Below are 22,314 nucleotides of genomic sequence, written 5' to 3' on the forward strand. Positions count from 1 at the left end.
GAGGGGAAGCTATGCTAAGGTTAACTAGCCTATAGCATATATCTTGCTGTCTGAAAAAGACAGTAATGTAGACGTACCATATAACTCCCATAAGTGGATACTATTCGACACAACTGCACAAGCATCATTTTAACCTTTATAAACGAACATTAACGTTACTCTGTCAACAGTCTATTGTGTAAATTACCGCGCTAACAGAGCTAACGTTGCGTAAACAGAGCACCCGATTGCAAACGTCAAAAATGCAGCGTAATGTAATATCCCGAACAAACTCCGCTACAAGTTTATAAACTGCATGTGGAACCCAATTAAGGTACAAAAATCTATTTAACAAAAATAGTGATGCAGTGTAGTATTTTTTTCGCTCAGCCGAGCCTTCTCTGTCTGTATCTGTGGAGAAGCTTGTGCGAGACAGCTTTTACCTCCGCCCCGCCCTCCGACTGAGCGTCTCTCTCTCTCTCTCTCTCTCTCTCTCTCACACTCACTCACTCACGTGGGCATGCACTGTGGTCTCATGAGGAAACGCTGCTTTTTGATATAGTGTTTTTCTTGCTCCCGAATACAAATAATTTTTCAAGTATTTGTTCGAAATAAGTATTCGTAAAAACACGCTATTCGTGTCTTTCCGAATACCGTATTCGGGTTCGGCTCCACCCTTAATATATATATATATATATATATATATATATATATATATATATACACACTGTAAGTGTATATTCAGTGTTGAGTCTTGTGTATTTTTGTGTATACAAAACCAAACATAAGACCCTTTCCTTAGCCACTCATTCACATCTGCAGCCGAAAGTTAGAACAGCAGAAACTGTTGCTCATTCACCAACATCACTTTAGAGCTAGTATTTAAATGATTCTAAAGCATAATGTCTAGATGATATATATATATATATATATATATATATATATATATATATATATATATATATACACACACACACACACACACACACACATTCTGGCCTTCGAAGTTCTTATGGTAAAAACAGAGTTTAAAATAAATAAATAAATAAATAAACAAATAAATATATCTGTGTTCAATTTACATTTGATTGTTCTAAGATACATTAATAAGCAATTACTGCTGTAAAATAAATATTATGTGCAATCTCAATTATGTTCTTGTCTTCACGTATATTTCAATATCAGTTGTTAATGCTTCCAGATTTAAAAGAATATCCCAACAATGACTGAAGCCACAAAAATGAGAGGGCCTATTAAACAGCATAACCTATTTTTTTTTAGCGGTGACAATTTTTGTCAGTCGAAAATTCAGTGCATCTCTAATATTAACACACTTTTAGATAGCCATTGTTGCACATTTCTTCTGTGTGATTGGCTCTTAGATCAATAGAGAGTAAAAAATGTCCAGAGCTTTTCATTGTTATTGACTACATTTTATCACTATTCGATATTATATCGTTTATCAGGCCAGCCCTATAATGAAATAAAAAGATTGATTGTTGGTTATTTAATAAAATTAAAAGATACACTATGAAAATTAATAAGTTCTTTATAAGTATTTGTAATGTTTAATAAATAAATAAGCGTTCAATTTGCATTTGATTGTTCTAAAATAAATTTATAAGCAATTAGTGTTGTGAAATAAATATTATGTACGATCTCAATTATGTTCTTGTCTTCATTTAGTCAATGACGATGCCAAAACATAATCCTGAACCCAAGCCCAGAGTGTCATGTAAAACGCCGCGTGAACTTGTCCAGCTAAATGAAAGGGGCAGTAAAATTGCTTCATTTTTTTTTTTTTTTTTTTGAGACAAAAAATCCTAAAATTTATTCCATTTATTAAATAAAAACATCAGCGGTCACTGGCACCAACGCTCGGAGGCCTGCGATAACAGCATAATTACAGCCTCTCATGCCATAAACACAGCGCATAGAAAATCTGTAACTCCAGATTATCCCGTCCTGGGCTTCAATTCAGACCTCGCCAATCCAAAACAAACAGAGGGTGTGCTAAACGTATAGACACGCAATGTTTTGTGGAGTGCCGATCTCTGACAACTCAAACCTTGATCAGACATGACATGTTTACCGTAAACAGAGGATAACCTATAGCCGGCATCGCCAATTACCCCCGGTTAATGGAGCAGCATATCTATAAGCTCACTGTAGATTGGTAAACATGCTAATGCGCCATTGTGCAATATTACCCAAATGAGTCGTGACCGAACCTTCACCCATCTCATTATGGTGAGGTCAAACGGTCACCGGCGAGGTCCTTTAGGGTTTTAGGAAGACATTCAGAAATATTAGTAGTTGATTCCGATCATAAAGAAATGGAATGTGATTTGCTTATAATTTAATTAAGTTTGATTTCATATTAGGGCCGGAAGAGATATCATTTTTAGTATTAAAAAAATATTTATCACAACACACGATTCAATGATGATTAAATAAAAAAAAGAAAACTTTTTCTTATGTTTTGTGCATTTCTGCAAAGGATTACATTAAATTTATTTTATTAAAACAAAACAAAAAGTCTCTTGAATGACATTTCTACTGCGTACATTTTATTTGTGATATTTTTGTTTATTTTTATATTTGAAAATACAGTCCCATTCACTTCAGTATCCTTATTATCGGACAATAAGCTATACATTGATAATGTATTTATTATTTTTTGATCACTTTTGTTAATGAAATAGGACAGCAATCTTGATTCATTATTTTCCATATTAAACAATAACAATATTTAATTCCATATCAGTAGTTAATGCTTACAGATTTAATATAAGCAGACTTCTCGATTGCCATTGTTGCAAATTTTTTCTGTCATAGTTTCTTAGATCAATAGAACATAAAAAAGTCCAGAGCTTATCATTGTTATTGACATAAATTTTATCATGATTCGACATCGTCAGCCCATCTCTATAATGAAATAAAAAAGGTTGATTGTTTGTTATTGAATTAAAGCATACACAATGAAAATGCATCAATGTTTTATAAGTATGTTTCATGTTTACTTCATGTTTGTTAATAATAGCAAATAAAACCTTATTGTAAAATGTCACAATATTATTTAATAATCAATCCTTATTTAAATACTAGATAATTCGGCAAGTTTCTGGAAAACAGTGGTTTGTTCTGCAGGTAATCAAATAATATATAGAGAGAGTAAAATAATTAAGACAAAACATTAATAAACATATATATACATAAATTAAGACAAAAATATTTGTAAAAAATATCATAGGAAATCTGTTAAACTGCACTTGTTAAATATTTAAGAATAAAAAACTCTCAGGAGGGCTAAAAAATGTTTTGATGTCAACTGTGTGTGTGTATATATTATATATAATGCTCGATTCCTCACAAATATGTTAAATAATAGGATTATTTACAATATTATATCTGTGTGTATACACTAGTTTATTCTGTACTGAAGCCAAATCTGAAGTCTATGCAACCAAAAATTTTGTATACAAACATTTATATCTCAGAAAAATAGAAAAAGAGGTAAAAAAATCAAGTGAAAAACATAAATACATAAATAAGTAAAATAAATAAATACATAAATAAACAAACAAACTAACAAACAAACAAACAAATAATAATAATAGTAATAATAATAAATAATTTAGCTGAAATGTTGTAGTTTGAATTTTTTTGCAACATTTAGCTTGAATTTAAATGTATCATCTTTTTATTTCTATACATGTTCGGTGACAACAATATTGTTTTGATATATATTTATATATATATATATATATATATATTTTTTTTTTTTTTTTATTATTATTTTTTTTTTATATATAAATCTGCTTTGTTCAAATGCACCAAAATATAATGACTAAATTTACTGAGAAATAGTTAAAAATATCAATTCTCAAAAATAAATACTTATTTATGCTGAGCACTACACGCATATACATTCATATACATACACATTAGGCATGGTCCAGCATAAGATTCTGAAATTCTGTAAGATTCTGTAAGCATCTCAATCTAAATATATCAAATAAATAATTGACTTCTTCTGTCTAAATTTGTTTAAAACACATCTGTATTTACAACTTGAAAAGGCATCTTTAAATATCTTTCTTTTCTTTGGATATGAAGTAAGCAGCTGGGGTGTTGGTGTATAATAAAACAGTAAATTGCGATAAACCTTAAAACCGGTTTATAGTCCCATGCCTAATACACATGTACACACACATTTGTTTGTTTATATATATTTCAAGTACTTTTATATATATATATATAGAAGCACATTTTGAAAATCACCAAAAGGTCGAAAATCAATCCAGACTTTGTGTAAACTGTTTCTCTTTCTTTCTGCCACTGTGTGTCAAGCTCTCTCGCCCTCCTCCTCCAGACTCCACCTCTAACAAGACGCTCCAGGCATTTCCCTCCAATGGTGGGAGCGAAGCAGCAGCTGGAGCTATTTATATCCTCAGGTCCCCGAGCAGAGGAACAGCTCCAATCACCACCACTGGATTAGGATTAACTTGCTCTTCCACTCCGTGACATTGATATTATGAACAATAGCTCAGGTCAGATTGATACAGCCTCAAATCTTTCAGTGCTTTGCTCGTATTCATTATCTTGAAATCCATGTTTTCGCTGCAATATGGATTAAAAAGAGAGTTCTAGAGTATTTCTCTTTCTGTTGAACACAAAAGAAGTTATTTTGCATGATGATGGTGGTCATCCTTACTAGGAAACAAAAATACTATGAAAGTCAATATCTACCGGGTTTTTAACTAGATTTGCACAATTAATCAAAGGTGAAAGTCATGCGCACTTTGTCAGTTAAGTCGGTTCTGTAATTAGTAGTAAATCTCCAGCACATGCTTTCAGATGGATAAGCATTTACAGTGAAAATACACAATGCAGTACACATATTACTGTTAGTTAGTCACCACATTCCAATTTAGGTTATTCTGAGATATCAACCGCTAAATAACACAGGCTTACCTGGGAATTTCGACATGTTGACGCCAATGGATATGTTTACATCCATAAACTTACACGCACATTCAAATGAATCTATTTTTCTGTCTATTTGGCACAGTCTTGTGAATAAATAACACGTAGGTAAGTGTCTCCATCACCATTGATCTAGCAGTTGCAGATCACTGGAGAACTATAAATCTGCCACTGATAAGAACTACAAATCTCATTATGCACCTCACACACACACCAGTTTCAGTTCTCTCCCTGATTGCACTCACACAGCTGGAAGCTCATGATGGACTAATCAGATGGACCATATAGACAGCGCACGCACACACGCACGCACGCACGCACGCACGCACGCACGCACGCAAGCACACACACACACACACACACACACACACACACACACACACACACACACACTTCGCTGACTCTACTGTAACACTGTCTTTCCATGTTTGTTACTTGCCTTGTTTCCTTGTGTTCGTTGTCTGCTGCATAAATCGACCTTTTGCCTGTTACTTGACTTTGCCTTTTGGATTACCCGTTTGCTCCTGTGTTTGAGTATTGTCTGCCTGACAAATCTTATAATAACCTGCACGTGGATCCTCACCTCCGCTTATCCAGCATCCTCAGACTGTTAGTATATGCTCCGTACAGTCGATTTCATTTCTATCAGCTTTGTGTTTTTGACTGTTTGGCGCCATCTTGTGACAGAATAATGCGCAAGTTAGTGTATACTCCATCAGCTCTTTTCATTTTTTTTAGCTTTGCATTTAATTAAATTAATAAACTACTATGGCTCAGAACAAAGTTGAGTATAATTTATTATTAAATTTATTATTTGGCATGTAACAAGCTGAATAAAGTACATCCAGAATGGTTGTTTTTGCACAATAAAGCCTGACAGGCTAATCGGCAGAATGTACTTTATCCCTAAATTAACATTCATAATGTTGGATATTTGGATATTTGTTGGATAACGCATTAGTAAATGTTAAACTCTGATTAATAAATGTTGCACAATAATTAGAACAGTTTGTTCATGTTAGTAAATACATTAAACACATTAACTATAGCATGTGTCTTGTACGGTAAATTGTTACCGCATTTATACAGAGAATTTATGTTTAATTGTATGGTAATGAAATTAAGATAAGCTTTCTGTGATAATGACAGCTGTTTGTGTCACTTCTTGAATTAAGGCTGTGTAGTAAACACTAAATTAAAAAGACATGTTAAAATACCATATTTAATAACGCGTTTTAACTCACTTCATAACTTCATCCGAGTGTTTGAAATAGATCCTTTCGAGAGATGCTTCCACAGTTGTGTGTTTATTAGTGATGCTGAATTAATGAGAGCAGTAAAAAATCTTGTTATTCAGCAAAATAATTAAAGCTGTGCTAGAGTTTCCAGGCAAGAGCGCCCTCTGGCTTTCAGTTCAAGTACAATTTTAATTTAATCTGTTGTGCAGACCTATTTCCAACTTTCGTCAAAATATCTTCTTTTGTATCTAGTAAAAGAAATATCTCAAATGGATTTGGAACAAGTCTAGCAGAATAAATGATGACAGAATTGTCTTTTTAAGATGAACTGTTCTTACATAAGGTAAGAACTAAAACAATCAGTGAATGTTTAACAAAAAAGGGTAGGTGTCAAAATTATCCTCAGAATTCAATTATTCACCTCACAAATTGTCCATCAAGTTTAATAAGGTAACTTGTTTGAATTAACAAATTACTTTCTTCCGACCACAAATAACCCCAAAAGCTCAAAACAAGTATTTACGCAGCAATTGTATAAAGATGTTAAATATTATACACTGATATTAATGATTCATTGAATTTACTACATATTTTTAGGTAAGTGGTACCCAAGGCAAGTTTATCTTTACAGCACATTTCATACTCGATGATAATTAGAAAGTGCTTTACAAAAACAGGAACAAAAGAAACAAGAAAATAAAAGTAGTGCAGTAGCTGCAGGCGGATTCACCCTGCTTTAACTGAATTCTTGGAAGTTCTACTTTACTTGATCCTAATGATCTGAATGATCTGTTAGGTTTGTATTCAGTGAGTATATCTGTAATGTATTGAGGTCCTAGGCCATTGAATGATTTATAGACACGTAATAATACTTTAAAATCTATTCTGAATGGAATTGGGAGCCAGTAAAGACCTGAGGACAGGTGTGATGTGCTCGGATTTTCTGGTTCTGGTCAGAATCCTGGCAGCAGCGTTCTGGATGAGCTGCAACTGTCTGACTGTGCTTTGGGGAAGGCCCGTGAGGAGTCCATTACAGTAATCCACCCTGTTGCTGATAAAACCATGAACAAGTTTCTCTAAGTCCTCACTTCAAACAAAGCATCTAACTCTTGCAATGTTTTTGAGATGATTGTATGCTGATTTAGTTACTGCTTTGACATGACTAATGAAACTCAGATCTGACTCCAGAATAACACCAAGATTCTTGACCTTTTTCTTTGTTATTTAACCCTTAGGGCCAACTTTACATTCGCATTCACCTCGAGAACCTCATCGACTTCAGTTTTCTAAATGGTTGCAAACAATTTATATGGGCTGTATTTTAAAGAAACAAATTTACTTGAATAGTGTTCAACTTAATTGTTTCTATCCAAATTTAATTAATCAAATTTGCATCCACTTACCTTATTTATTTATTTTTTATTTTTTAATAGGATTTTCCCAAATCTAAAATTTATTTTTCCCAAAATTAAAATGCAGTAGTCATGATGTGCAGATAAAAAAAAAAATATATAAAAAAATCTATATTTGTCAATCAACATTTTACTAATACACAAAATAGCATTTAAACTCAATGACTTAAGATTCACACAAAAATAAAGTAAATACAAATAAAACCACACCTAAACACATCTATCAGTCATTGATCGCTTTCATGTCACCTCCTGTCTAAGAGGGCAGGTCTTGCTCAGAAATAAAAACAGCGAACGTCAATCAGAAGACTAATGTAAGGGCAGAGCTCTCAGCAGATGGTTTAAATGAAACTTTTTTTCCTCATTAAAACTTGAGAAAAAAAGTCGACTGAAAGAGATGGACATGTTGAACGTGAATGAAAACACTGCTGCATGCTGAGTTACTCTGTGAATGGTCACGTGTGCTTTTAATAGGCAGAGGAGAGAGAGAGAGAGAGAGAGAGAGAGAGAGAGAGAGAGAGAGAGAGGATGGGTGAGCAATGCCCATTCAAATGTGAATGAGACTAAGGTAGGACACTGCAGGATCCTGGATGACTAACAGTGTGTGTGAGTGTGTGTGTATTGGCCGACACATCCAAAACAAGCCCTCAATGACACAACAAAGACGCCAAAAATGAGAGAAAAACATAGACACTCTCACTTGCAAATCCTCTTGCTTTCTTCAATTCATCTCTAAAAATCTTTTACTTGTAGAGGTGGTTGATATGAATATATATATTATGGTGTAGGGCTGCACAATATATTATTTCTGCATTGATATTACAACGTGCATGTCTGCAATAGTCGAATCACAGGATATGCAATGTTGGCATTTTATTTAAGCAAGAGCCATAATTTCGAAAAAAAAAGTTTATCATCTGCATATTAACCCCTGTGACTGCATTTAGGCACAAGAAATTGTAATTTTCGTAAGTTTAATAAATATTTATTTTATTTAACTACTTACGATGAACATTATACAGTGTCTTTATTGAATGATTAGTTTATTATTGTGTACCTGAATACTGTTGGGCTCCCCAGAAAAGCACACACAGACTCTTCCAAACCCTCACTGCACACCATCAATATGTAGCATGCACTGCACTTTAACCAATCCATACTTGAAACAATACTGCCAACAACTATGTGGACACCTATTCATTGTACATATCGCTGTCAATTTCACAATGTCGTTGAATTTGCACTGTCTCTATTTTGCACTGTCTGTATTTTGCACTGTTGTTGTATTTGCACTATCATTTTATTTTTGCACTGTCTGTATTTTGCACTGTCTGTATTTTGCACTGTAGTTGTATTTGCGTCTGTATTTTGTACTGTCTGGAGCCAGCACCTAAGCTTTTCACTCGTCATAGCACACGTGCTGCTGATGATGTGACAATAAAAGTGATTTGATTTGAAACCACAAAGCACTGTAACTTATAATATATATATATAATTTTTTTTTTTTTTCCTGTGCTGTATTGCTTTTAAATTGTTTTATTATATTTCATGCATGAACTTGTGCACTTTCATGATATGCACTTTATGGCAAAGAATGGGTTATTTTCAGCCATTTTAACATGAAATAACTGAACAAACTAAGAGGCTGTAAAAATGCTCAATGTAAAATAAACTTGCATCTTTGAACTCTTAAATTAAAGATTCTTTACATTTATTCAGCTCTAATCTAGTGAAGTTGTATTCATATCACAGTATAAATATATTGCAGAATAAAAAAATTTTGCAATGTGTCATTTTTTCAGTATTGTGCAGCCCGAATTTATTACAAAAACTTCAATATTAAATACAAAGCAAAAGCTCAATATTTAGAATTATTTTAACTTTGGAACAAGATAACATTTTAACAGCCAACTCTCAATTCTGATTGAATAAGCCAACATCTGCTGCATGTTATAAAATATCCAATAACTGCACATCTAACTTCATGTGCAGAATTCTATATTTATGAGTCTTGATTATAATTGAGTATTTTGCAAGTGGTTTTTGAGCCCTGTGACTGTGTGAGGGTTTTAAAAGCATTCATGCCTTAAAAAAAAAAAAAAAGTAGTTTGTAACTGAAAAATGAATAACGATTATTTTGATGGAATTGTTTAGAAAACAAAGACTATGCAGTATCATTTTATATTTGATTATTCAATTTTGTATACCTGAATGCATTTCAACTCTTCGAAAAACAATTACACTGTATGTTAAATTTGCATATTTTGTTGAATTTATGCTTGTAGATGGTTTATTATACAAATATTGTGCTCAATAATATAAATATTATTTATTAGGTAATATTATAATATTACATTATTTACTATACAAGACTTGAGGCTGGTACACACCGGGATGCTTTTCGTTTGCATTTATGGTCAGCGTTTTTTGAGATGTTTTTCTGGATTCAAACCCAATAGACTTTCACTGGCGTCAAACAGAAGAGTATGCTAAATCACTCCTTGCCGATAGATGGCACTACACAACTTTAAGCTTCTGACACCGGCTTGTAACGCAAAAGAAGAAGACAGAAAGTTGAAATGCTTGTGCTGCGTCCGAAACCGCCTACTACTTAGTAGGTACTGCATTTGAATTTAAACGTACTACTCGGCCGTTAGATAAGTACGTTCTATACAGTATGAACGTGAAAAGTATGAATGGAATTCAGACGTACTACATTCGCCATTTTGTCATAGTCACGTGACCTACCTGCGCCAATTGCGTCGCTTTACTCCCATTCATGAATTCGCTCGCGGGGCATCATGGGATAGCGCAGCATGCATGCGATGCGCACACCAGAATCTCGCCGGAAGTAGTAAGTCATCTGGGTACTTCTCACATACTGATTTTCGAATTCTATGAATTCGGACATACTACTCAGCTCGCATACTGATTTTAGCATACTATATGGTATGGAAGTATGCGGTTTCGGAAGCAGCCAAGTTGTTAAAGTTACTGGCAATTTCAACAAGCATGGATGGTATAAGTAGCAGCTCCAGCAATGAAGAAATGATTGTTGTTCACCAGTGCAATAAGCAGCTCCACATTCATATAACCTCTGGGCATCTTCTTCAATGTGCGTTCGAATTTACAGTTTTGCGCTCGAGCGCCTCCAAGTGCTGTTAAATGAAACTTCAGCAGCTCCGTGCATGTGAACAAAAGTGCCAATGATTGGTGGAGAAGGTTTTGACGACCAAAAAAAAAAAAAAACAGCATGAGGCGTTTCTTTAAAATTGATGCTTTTACGTCTGCCGTTTTGTGCGTTGGTGTGCATGATCACATTGCCGCCCTTTATCTAGTCACGAGGCGTTAAATGTTGACGGAAAACATGAGCAAAAAGCATCCTGGTGTGAATGAGTCTTTATCGCGCTCAAAACTATACAAATAAACTTGAATGATATTTGATGTACTACCCTACAGAACCTTCCTAATCTAATACTAAAGATTCTTTACAAACATTTATTCAACACATCTAGTGAAATTGTAGTCTTATCGCAAATAAATATATATCAAATAAATACATATAACGTGTCATTTTTCCAGTATTGTTCAGCTCTAATTTATTATAAATACTTCCAAATTAAATACAAAGCAAAAGCTTAATATTTGGAACTATTTTGACTTTGAAAGATATTACATTTTAACAACAGGCTCCCAACTCCACACATGTAACCTTGTGGGTAGAATACTATATTTAAAAAGCTATATATATTTTTTTACTATATTTATTTTTAGTATGTATTCATTATGGTGCTGCACAATAATTGATATCGCAATGTGATCATTCCCAATAGTCACATCGCAAGTATATGCATTATGCGATGTTGAGTGCGGATTATAATTGATCATTTTGCAAGTGTTTTGGAGACTTCCAACTCTGTGAATGTTTTAAAAGCATTCAGGCCTAAGAAAATGTCTTGTTTGTAACTTTGACAAATGAATAACGAGTTATGATTTAATATGAATATGTCAATAACTCAATTTTTACAAAAATTTCAGATAGAATCTTATAATTCTAAGGTGACAATATAAATAGTTTACTTATTATACAAGACCTATTGTGCTCAAAACTATACAAAGCCTCGTCTATGAACACTTGTGATAGGACACTAGGGAAAAGCAAACAATTGGTTCTCTAGAGGGCGGCACGGTGGTTAGCACTGTCGCCTCACAGCTAGAAGGTCACGGGTTCAAGTCCCGGCTGGACTAGTTGGGATTTCTGTGTGGAGTTTGCATGTTCTCCCCGTGTTGGTGTGGGTTTCCTCCGGGTGCTTCGGTTTCCCTTACAGTCCAAAGACATGTGGTACAAGTGAATAAGGTAAATAAAATTGGCCATAGTGTGTAAATGCGAAAGTGTATGGGAGCGCGTAAAACATGCTGGAGTAGTTGGCGGTTCATTCCACGGTGGCAACCCCTAATAAATAAGGGGCTAAGGAAAATGAATGAATGAATGAAAAATTGAATAAATAGTTCTCGTGTCACATTTTGGTACGCAAACCTTTTTTGTTGATTTGTTTTTTAATCATTTGATAGGAAAGTAAGTTTTGGTATTTGACAATAAACTTGAATTATATTTTCTGCACTCGCCTGCAAAATCTTCCCAATCAATCTAACATTATAAATTCTTTACAAACCTTCATTCAACCCATCTATTGAAATTATATTCCTATAACAGAAAAAGTAAATGAATAAAATATATATATATATATATATATATATATATATATATATATATATATATATATATATATATATATATCAATGTGTAATTGTTTCTAGTATCATGCAGCCCTAATTAATTACAAGTACTTCCAAATTAAATACTTTTAAATATTTAGAATTATTTTAACTTTGGAACAAGATAACATTTTAACAGCCAACTCTCAATTCTGATTGGATAAGCCAACATCTGCTACATGTTATAAAATATCCAATAACTGCACTCATGTGAGCTCATCAGTTGAATTCTACATGAATGCGGCAAGTTGCTCAGCAACTGTAAAAAAAGAACAAAAAAAATCTGCACCTCTTGTTGCCAAACACCCTTTAATAACAAGTTCCTCGTCTTGACTTGTTCGGGACACGTCCCATTCTGCATTTCCCATTAATCCACGGTTCTCCACTGCTCTCACGTGTAAACAACATAACCACCACATGGACGCATCTATCACAGTACAAACGGTACAGAATGATCCCTCCGTCCATCCGTCGTCACACCCTACTTTCCATCCTCACCAAACATACAGGATCGAGCCCAGAGGCACCCCTTACAAACAAACACACGACACAGTGACAATAAAGTGTCCTCATCACTCACTAGACAGTGTTCAAGGATGCAGCGTGCGTTTACACACACACACCCACCCACAGCCCAGCGTTCGGGTATCTCAGCACCATGCATTAAAGCGCACCAGTCCGCCCACTCAGAACAGCCTGTACAGAAACGCTGCTTACCCATCAGCCCCTCACGTCCAGAGCAGGGAGAGACGGCAGACAGCGAGCCGGAGGGGTTACAACACGCGCACAGCGACTCCCACGATGCCTCGACCAGCGCTGAGCTGAGTGTGTGTCTTTCACATTCCCCGTCTCGCTCTCACTGACTCGCTCTTCCCTCCGGCTGTGTCTGTATCTCTCACTCCGTCAGGCTCGCTTGCCCCTCCCTCTCTCTCTCTCTTTCTTTCTCTTGCTCACTCGCTCAGCTGGTGACATCACAGAGCCGTTGCAGGCATGCTGAGTGTTTATGTGCACTGCTGTAGTTTCCTGGAACACGGGGCAGATTCACAGAAGCTCCAGACTCTCCCTCTCTCTCTCTCTCTCTCTCTCTCTCTCTCTCTCTCATTAGCACACTACTCTGATGTTTACATAGAGCGCTACGGTGACCACCCACTTTTTCTGCAGCTCTAGTTAGGGAAGTGTTCCCCCCCATTCAATTTATATACAATGTTTGCAGGGAAAAGACGTAAACCACAGCAGAAAGCTCTGAGGTGAGTCATAACATCAGGTTGAGTTCTATGGAAAGGCGTCTGAGGGAAAAACAAAAAAGGATGTGTTTAATATATTTTAAGAGTAAAATAAGTACTTAATTCACAAAGCATAATGACTATTTTTCAGAAAGCATATCAGGAATACAGAGAAAATTCATACACATTTAGTTTTTTTACAGTATGCAGAGCAGAGCTTGACTGTATATGCTGTATTCATTTGTATATAAATGTTTACGGCAAAACAAAAGTGCAGCTATTTCTGTTTCAATAGAATAAAAAATAATCACTTAAGCAACTGGTGGATTTTCTAAAACAGAATCAAAGGTAGATTTTTCAGATGAATCATCTGTTGAACTGCATTCCACCCATTACAAACACTGCAGAAGACCTATTGGAACCCGCATGGAGCCAAGATTCTCAAACAAATCAGTCAAGTTTGGTGAATGAAAAATCATGGTTTGGGGTTACATTCAGTATAGGGGTGTGTGAGAGATCTGCAGAGTGGATGGCAACATAAACAGCCTGAGGTATCTAGATATGTGCTGCCCATTACAAACCACAGGAGAGGGCAAATTCTTAGGCAGGATAGCACTCCTTCTCATACTTCAGCCTCCACATTAATGTTCCTGAAAGGTACTGAAGGTCGAGGCGCTCCAGGATTGGCCAGCCCAGACACCAGAAATGAACATTATTAAGCATGTCTAGGATAAGGAGGAGGAGGCATTGAAAATGAATCCAAAGAATCTTGATGAACTCTGGGAGTCCTGCAAGAAAGCTTTCTTTGACATTCCAGATTAATAATATTTACTTTAACAATTTATAAATGTATTATTTGAGTCATTGCAGATATGTATGCAAGCTCATGGGAGTCATACTCAACATTAATTCTTTATCCACTGCAGCATGACTTTATATTCTATACTTTACATTATTTCTGTTAAGTGACAAACCCCTTGTCTAAGCCAGGGTTCTTAAACATACAGCCCGCAGGCCATATCAGGCCGACAAACGGGTTTAATCCGGCCCGCAAAATTATTATGTAAAGTATAAAAATGAGATGCAATTTTTTCAATAAAAGTAACTGCTGTTCCAATTGTGTCCATTGGATGGCGCAAACTTGCAAACTGTTCATTTCATTTGATTAGATTCAGATGCCTAAATCAGCAAATCAGCATCAGTGTGACAGAGAAAGTCCACATCTATGTCCTGCCATACCACATTGAGGTGTTCTCGAGAAAACGTAACTATTTCACGTCAAGTCAGTTTAGAGGTTAATTTGTACGAGCCCAGTCGTACGAAAATGTACGATATAAAAAAGGAGGCGTGGCACCCAAACACACCCCTAAACCCAAACGGTGGTGGATAAGCAAATCGTACTAAATTGTACAAATGAGATCGTATTCATATGAATTAACTACTAAATGAAAAAGTTACGACTTGCCGTGAGAGCATGTTGTCCTCAGGCTCCAGTTTAATGTTTTTATGTTGATCGTATTAAAACAAGAAAAAAAACAATCTGAAGGTGTTGTTTTTAAGTTATTTAAGTTATTATTTGTTGTTCCTACAACTTAGGTGATAAGACTTTTCAGGTAGAGTATATATATATATATATATATATATATATATATATATATATATATATATATATACAACAGTTCTGTCTGGTTCTCAAATCTTATTGGCTGATAGCCGTGCGATATACTGCAATATCAGAGCTCCTACAGCCTCTTTACCCTTTGTGTATTACTCCGCCCACATACATTCAGCAAAAAGCAGAAACTACAGATCTAAAGTTTAAAAGATGCTTGCTCAACTGTTTAACTGTCAGCTCATGATTTGAATCCAGAAGAAAGTAGTTCCACATACAAAAGGGTTTTTGAGACTCTTTATGTTTGATTTTGTTTTTATATACACAATTATGCCGTCAAACTGTTGTATAAACGCAATATGACACTCGTAGCAGTGTGTATATATATATATATATATATATATATATATATATATATATATAAAATAATAAAATATTTAGTCATTTTTGATTAAATAATCATTTAAAGTAAATATTAAAAAAAACTTAATTTTTAGTTTTTATATTTCTTTAGAGATTTTTACACTCCGGATATTTCATTCATTTATATTTTGCTCCATAACATTCTTAACTGAACGAAGTTAATCAAAGTTTTTCAAATTAACCTTTTGACTACACAAAGAACCACCAATGCTAACAAAGAACCTTAAGAATGCAAGATCACTAAAATCACAAAATATCAGAAGGTAAGTCTTGAGAGTTTAGACATCCAGCTGCCAGCTCTTATTTCTAAACAAACTACCTCTTTAAAAAATGACCAGAATGGAAATCAACAGCGTAACCACCCATCTCATCTCATCTGATCACACATTCCCCTTCCCAGCTGGCTCTATGAAGCTCATTTACAGATCCACTCCGGCTCTGCATTTTATTGATCGATTGACTCGTCGGACAGGAATATCTGGACGATCATGAGCTTCAAGCAGCGCGCACGGCCATCGATCATCTCCAGCTCATTGTTCAGGGAAATCCCAGGACTCTTAAAACATCAAGCTATTTATTTCACAATCGCTAAAGCCGGGACAAAAACAAACACCATATAATGGCGTAATGATATATTTTGGCATGAGTATCCTAAATATGGAGGTCGCCATTATTGGGAAGAAAAACACAACACGCATGATTAGCTCTTTTGTCATTGAATAATTAATGGTTATAAGCAAAGCCTGAGAGCGAGGTGCTTCAGAATAATAAAAAATTTTTTACAAATGAGAACATTAGAGGCATGATGGATGGACGGTAGGGATGTAACGGTATTGTAAATACCGTCATACCGCAATATTAATTTTTTTCGATATTACCGAAGTCGCATGACTCGGTAAAACTATAGGTCTTCTGAGAAAATTTGCTCAGGCGAATGAAGCGAACCGGAGGTAGCGAAAACTACAATCCCCATCATCCCTTGCGGTCTGTTGTCGCTACAGATCCAGTAATGCGGAAATGGAGTGTGCTGCTAGAAGCGGGGATCAAAAAGAGCTGTAAAACTCTAAGGCCCCTTTTACAAGAGTGCGTTTTAGTTTTAAAACGGCGTTGTAGAATGAAAATGATCCGCGTCCACACTCGCGTTTTACCCAGTGTTTCTGAACAGCTCTCCGTCCACACCAAAACGCTGAAAACGCACATCACGTGACCACAGACACTCTCGGGCAAGCGCTCCAGCATTTCTACCCAGATGAGAGCTCTGCTTGTCGGACTGCTCATCAAGCATCTTCCGCTGGATCTAATCTCACTATATTTGCTAAACGTGATATTTCATTCATGTTGTTGTCTTTATCTAACGACATAGGCCAATTCCCTGACTTTGGTCATTGGAATCTATTAAGTTACTTCACGAGTAACATGTTTTGGTTAAGCGCAAAGATAAGTTAATGATTAATCCAGGTACATTGACTGATCGCTTGCCTTTAATTCCTACAATGTATAAACTTATTGTATGTGATACTTTTATAATTGTCGATTATTAAAACTGATATTCAACAAAAGTGAGGGTGCGTTTCGTATTTTCACTGAAATTGAAAGGAGGTAGTTGTTATAGGCTCCGTTTTGTTATAAATATCCTCACAGTGAAGATGACGCTCATATATGCAGCACGACGCCTCAACATTTCTGCTGTCTGTTTTCTAATATTAAAAAGGAAATAGGCAGTTCCTTAAATCATGTTTACATTTTATTGTTGAGAAAGTGAAACAACGTAGCCAAGGTGATGTGAATGAAGTTATAAAGTACACTGTTCCCTTTGAAGATTTACGCGTGTCCTCGGTATGTTTTCCATATCAAACTGAGAAGGGGGAGACTGCAGCCTTGATCAAACTTGCGAAGTCTTAACTTACAAGAAGAGGATGCGAGACTGAACTGTGTGTGGGCTACTTAATATTGAGGAAAAGCCCCAATCAGATAGGCGAACGTTTGCAGCCCCGCCTCCGTTTTCAGATGTCTCCGTCTTTCCCCATCCACACTGAGACGGAGCAGCAGGTTTCAGAATGAAAACGGCCTCTCCAGCGTTTTCGAAAAGCTCCGTTTTCGGCGCTCGAGAAATAAGTCATATAAGTCATATCTCTCTTGTCCCAGAAACCTCAGTACCAAATGAGAGGTTTTTTTTCTGTTGCAGGGGACATTGTAAATGCCCAGAGATACCAGCTTTTACCAGATTATATTTATATGATAATTTTCCTTTAAACCCATCTCTATCTAAGTGAGTGAGTGATTAAATGTTGAATGTGATGAGTTTTCAACAATACTAAATTAAAAACTTAAATTTTTTTTTACATGGTTTAATATTTTTTTTGTTATTAAAATTGAAGTTCCTGTTTCAAAGCTTACAGATAGATGGCTAATTTGTATGTCATTGACACTTTTGGCTCTTTTTTGGAGTATTTTCATAAGTTTTGTTTTTTCCTGTAAATGATTCAATAAATACCGTACCGTGACATTGATACCGAGGTATTACCGTACCGTGAAATTCTGATACCGTTACATCCCTAATGGACGGTCATTGGGATTTCGAGCCACAAACTCCATCATTTGACACAACATACTGACGTCTATGAAGACTCTAGTGGCAGCACAGTGGCTCAGTGGTGAGCACTGTCGCCTCACAACCAGAAGGTCACTGGTTCGAGTCCCGTCTGGATTAGTTGGGATTTCAGTGTGGAGTTTGCATGTGCTCCCTGTGTTGGTTTCCTCTGGGTGCTTCGGTTTCCCTTACAGTCCAAAGCCATGTGGTACAAGTGAATTAGGTAAACAAAATTGGCCATAGTGTGTTAATACAAAAGTGTATGGGAGTTTTTCCAGTATTGGGTTGTGGCTGGAAGGGCAAACGCTGCGTGAGAACATGCTAGAGTAGTTGGCGGTTCAGCGTGTGTTTTGGTATTTGACTTGTAATATGGGATATCCCACAGTATGGGTACCTGCCGGCTGCAGTGCTCTCGCTCTCTCTCACTCTCTCTCTCTCTCTCTCTCTGCATCTCGTCAGCCGTTCTTTTATGTAGGTGCAGTTACAGCCGATTGATGCAATTTGTTGGTGTGTTACTATGGTTACGGCCCACCACAGTCTATTCCATCCCATAATAGTTGAACTTTGATTAGTTTCTCCAGAGTTTACAACACCTCTTAGGCCCAATCAAAAATTCTATCCCTTACCCCCTCTTAGGGGTGTCCCAATTCTCTTTAGCTTGTAGGGCTGAGGGGAAAAGGCTAGATACCCCTTGAAACTGAGATTTTTCAGGACCACACTCAAAACCAAGGGGTGAGAATATTTCCTAGAAGACACCATCTGCAACGCCAGCACAGCTGCACTCGGAATCAGGAGATGCAAAAATTAGCATTTTGTCTTGTGATTATTACGAATTTTTACCAACAAACAAGCATGTGTTTAAATACATTCATAACCATGTTCATGTTTAACCCCTATGCTTTAAAAAAACACTAAAATAAAAAACTGCTAAATTTTATCCATAATCTATGATAGTAACTCCTATTTAGCAGTCCCACAACAGTCTGTTACTCGATGACACTTGAATGCCCTGTCAGAAAAGTGTGGTGGCTGAGAATGAGCTTTTTACAGAGTCTGCTATAATGTTCATGTTGTTTTTGGTGTGTTTACATATATGGATATGGCCACTGTGTAAACACACAGTACAGTTACGATCTTATTGCCACATTAGATCATTATGATAACATGATATATGCCTTCAGTGATTTCCTGAAGATAAATACCAAAAATAACACAACTGGAATAACAGCAGTCGCCGTCGTCAATCTCATATGAAGCAAGAGATTGTAATGACATATGATGACGTGTACAGGTGTTGTAGTGCATCATTCATTTGATGTTACATTTGATTATTCAATTTCCATGTCTGAATAAAGTTAAAGCATTTTCTTTTTTTTTCTCTCTTTTTTTGCTTCATTGTATTTATCTATGATTACAATTTGTTCAATTTATGCAGATTCATTGCCCTAATAAATATCTCAATTGGTCTAAAAAGATGAAACCTTTCCAAATCGAGCTATTTAAGTCATCTAGTGAAATTATGTTCATCTGGCAATATACAGTTCAAGTCGCAATAATAACTTCCTAAACAACAATTAACAAAAGGAAAGAATGTTTAACAGTGTTTCCGATAATATTTTTTCATTTGGAGAAAGTCTTATTTGTTTTTTTGTTTTTTTTCGGATAGAATAAAAGCAGTTTTTAATCATAATAAAAAAAAACATATTAAGGTCAATATTATTAGCTTTAAGCTATATATTTTTTCAGATTAGTTATAGAACAAACCATCATTATAAAACGACTTACCTAACTACCCTACACTGTCAGAAATAAAGGCACGGGAACTGTCACTGGGGTGGGTAATTTTTAAAAGATACAAATTTGTACCTAAAAGGTCCATATTAATACCCCAAGGGTACATATTAGTACCTAAAAAGTACAAAATAGTTCCTCTTAAAATTTGTAGGTACTAATACATACTTTCGAGGTACCAATAAAGACCCTTTAATTACAAATGTGTACCTTTTGAAAAGGTATACACCCCAGTCACAGCTCACATACCTTTATTTCTGAGACTCCCTGCTGAAAAATCCAGCTTAAACCAGCCTAGGCTGGTTGGCTGGTTTTAGCTGGTCGACCAGGCTGGTTTTAGAGGGGTTTTGGCCATTTCCAGGAGATGACCAGCTAAAACCAGCTTGACCAGCCTAACCAAGCTGGGAGTCCAGCCAAAACCAGCTATATCCAGCTTAAACCAGGCTGGTCAAGCTGGTTTTAGCTGGATTTGGCTGGTAATTTTCCAGCATGACCAGCTAAGACCAGGCTGGAAATGGCTGGAAACCAGCCTGGAAATGACCAAAACCCCTCTAAAACCAGCCTGGTCAACCAGCTAAAACCAGCCAACCAGCCTAGGCTGGTTTAAGCTGAATTTTTCAGCAGGGTGTAGGTAATTTAATTATGCCTTGTGCCATGTTATTTTAAGCTGAATACTAGTACTTCGAAAATATATCTAGTCAAATAATATTTACTGTCATCATGGCAAAGATAAAATAAATCAGTTATTAGAGATGAGTTATTAAAACTATTATGATTATAAATGTGTTGAAAAAATATTATTTCTGTTAAACAAAAATTGAGAAGAAAAATATACAGGGGGGCTAATTTTTCAGGAGGGCTAATACAGTTGAAGTCAGAATTATTAGCCCCCCTGTTTATTTTTTTTCCCAATTTCTATTTAACTGAGAGATTTTTTTTCAACTCATTTCTAAACATAATAGTTTTAATAACTCATCTCTAATAACTGATTTATTTTATCTTTGCCATGATGACAGTAAATAATATTTGACTAGATATTTTTAAGACACTTCTATACAGCTTAAAGTGACATTTAAAGGCTTAACTAAGTTAATTTGGTTAACTGAGCAGGTAAGGTTAATTAGGCATGTTAATGTATAACAATGGTTTGTTTTGTAAACAGTAGGAAAAATATAGCTTAAAGGAGCTACTATTTTTGACCTTAAAATGGCTTTTAAAAATTAAAAACTGCTTTTATTCTGGGTAAAATAAAACAAATAAGTCTTTCTCTAGAAGAAAAAATATTATCAGACATACTGTGGAAATGTCCTTGCTCTGTTAAACATCATTTGTGAAATATTTAAAAAAGGAAAAATAAATCCAAAGCTGGGCTAATAATTCTGACTTCAACTGTATATCACAGAAAACAAAACATTGCAAAGTAAGTCCTAGATACGATATGGTTGTTTCCAATCTAAACTCATTCAACCCAAAAATCGTGACCACCGAACAGTGATAAAATCCGAACTGACAATTTAGTGAACCGTCCCACCCCTAATGAACACACCAATTTTTTGGGGGAGGAGGGAAACTGCGTCCATCTTCATGGGACGGCATGCCCGACAGGTCACGTTGGTAAAGCCTGGCGCTTAACAAAGCAGAAAATCAATGGCACATTTACTTGGGCTCAATGTTAATCAATACGCAGTGTGTACAGATACGGGCACAGAAAGAGGGAGAGAGAGAGAAAGAGACGAGGGAGAGAAGGAGAGAGCGCTGAAATATTTATCCTACAGATCCCTTTCATACAGCGACGCCAAGCAAACAATACCACACGGCCAACACCCAAACGAAGTGCTGCTGGATCCTTTACAAAGAGCCTGGAGCCTTAAAACTCAGCTCAGCCCAAAATAGGGAGAGAGAACACAATCCCGGCTCTCACATAAACAAACTCGCACCAAGATAAATCTTCTCCAACATCACAAAAGACCAAATGTAATCAACAAAGCCTCTGTCTTCAGATTAGTTGGAGTACTTTAGTACAAAGGACAGAGTATGTAAATTAGCGATAAGCAGTGTAGTTTGAGTTGTGCAGAGGATCGTTTACTGCCCTGTAACCAAGAATGGATAGACATACAAAAAGTTTATGATTATTGCTTTGGCTCGCGCACAAGAGTTCGTCGGTTAAAGGGATAGTTCACCCGAAAATGAAAACGTATTCACTGTTTACTTCCCCTCAAGTGGTTGCAAAGCTTAAGGAGTTTCTTTCTCCACAAGATTTATACACAAAGAAGATATTTTG

At 35.8% G+C, this 22,314-nt stretch overlaps 1 protein-coding gene across 3 annotated transcripts in view; it reads right to left on the reverse strand.

Annotated features, from left to right (window-relative positions):
• Window positions 1-22,314, reverse strand: part of hdac4 (histone deacetylase 4) — a 399,927-nt gene that overhangs the window by 180,737 nt on the left and 196,876 nt on the right. The window contains 1 exon segment of one of the 3 annotated variants that reach the window (NM_001039358.2): window positions 13,112-13,255. The exons of the other annotated variants lie outside the window; for them this stretch is intronic. Within the exon segment in view, the coding sequence (NP_001034447.2) occupies window positions 13,112-13,115 (4 nt within the window). The 5' untranslated portion in view covers window positions 13,116-13,255. 3 annotated transcript variants of the gene reach the window in all.

This window comes from Danio rerio, chromosome 9 (assembly GCF_049306965.1).
Source record: "Danio rerio strain Tuebingen ecotype United States chromosome 9, GRCz12tu, whole genome shotgun sequence".
Taxonomy (NCBI): Eukaryota; Metazoa; Chordata; class Actinopteri; order Cypriniformes; family Danionidae; genus Danio; species Danio rerio.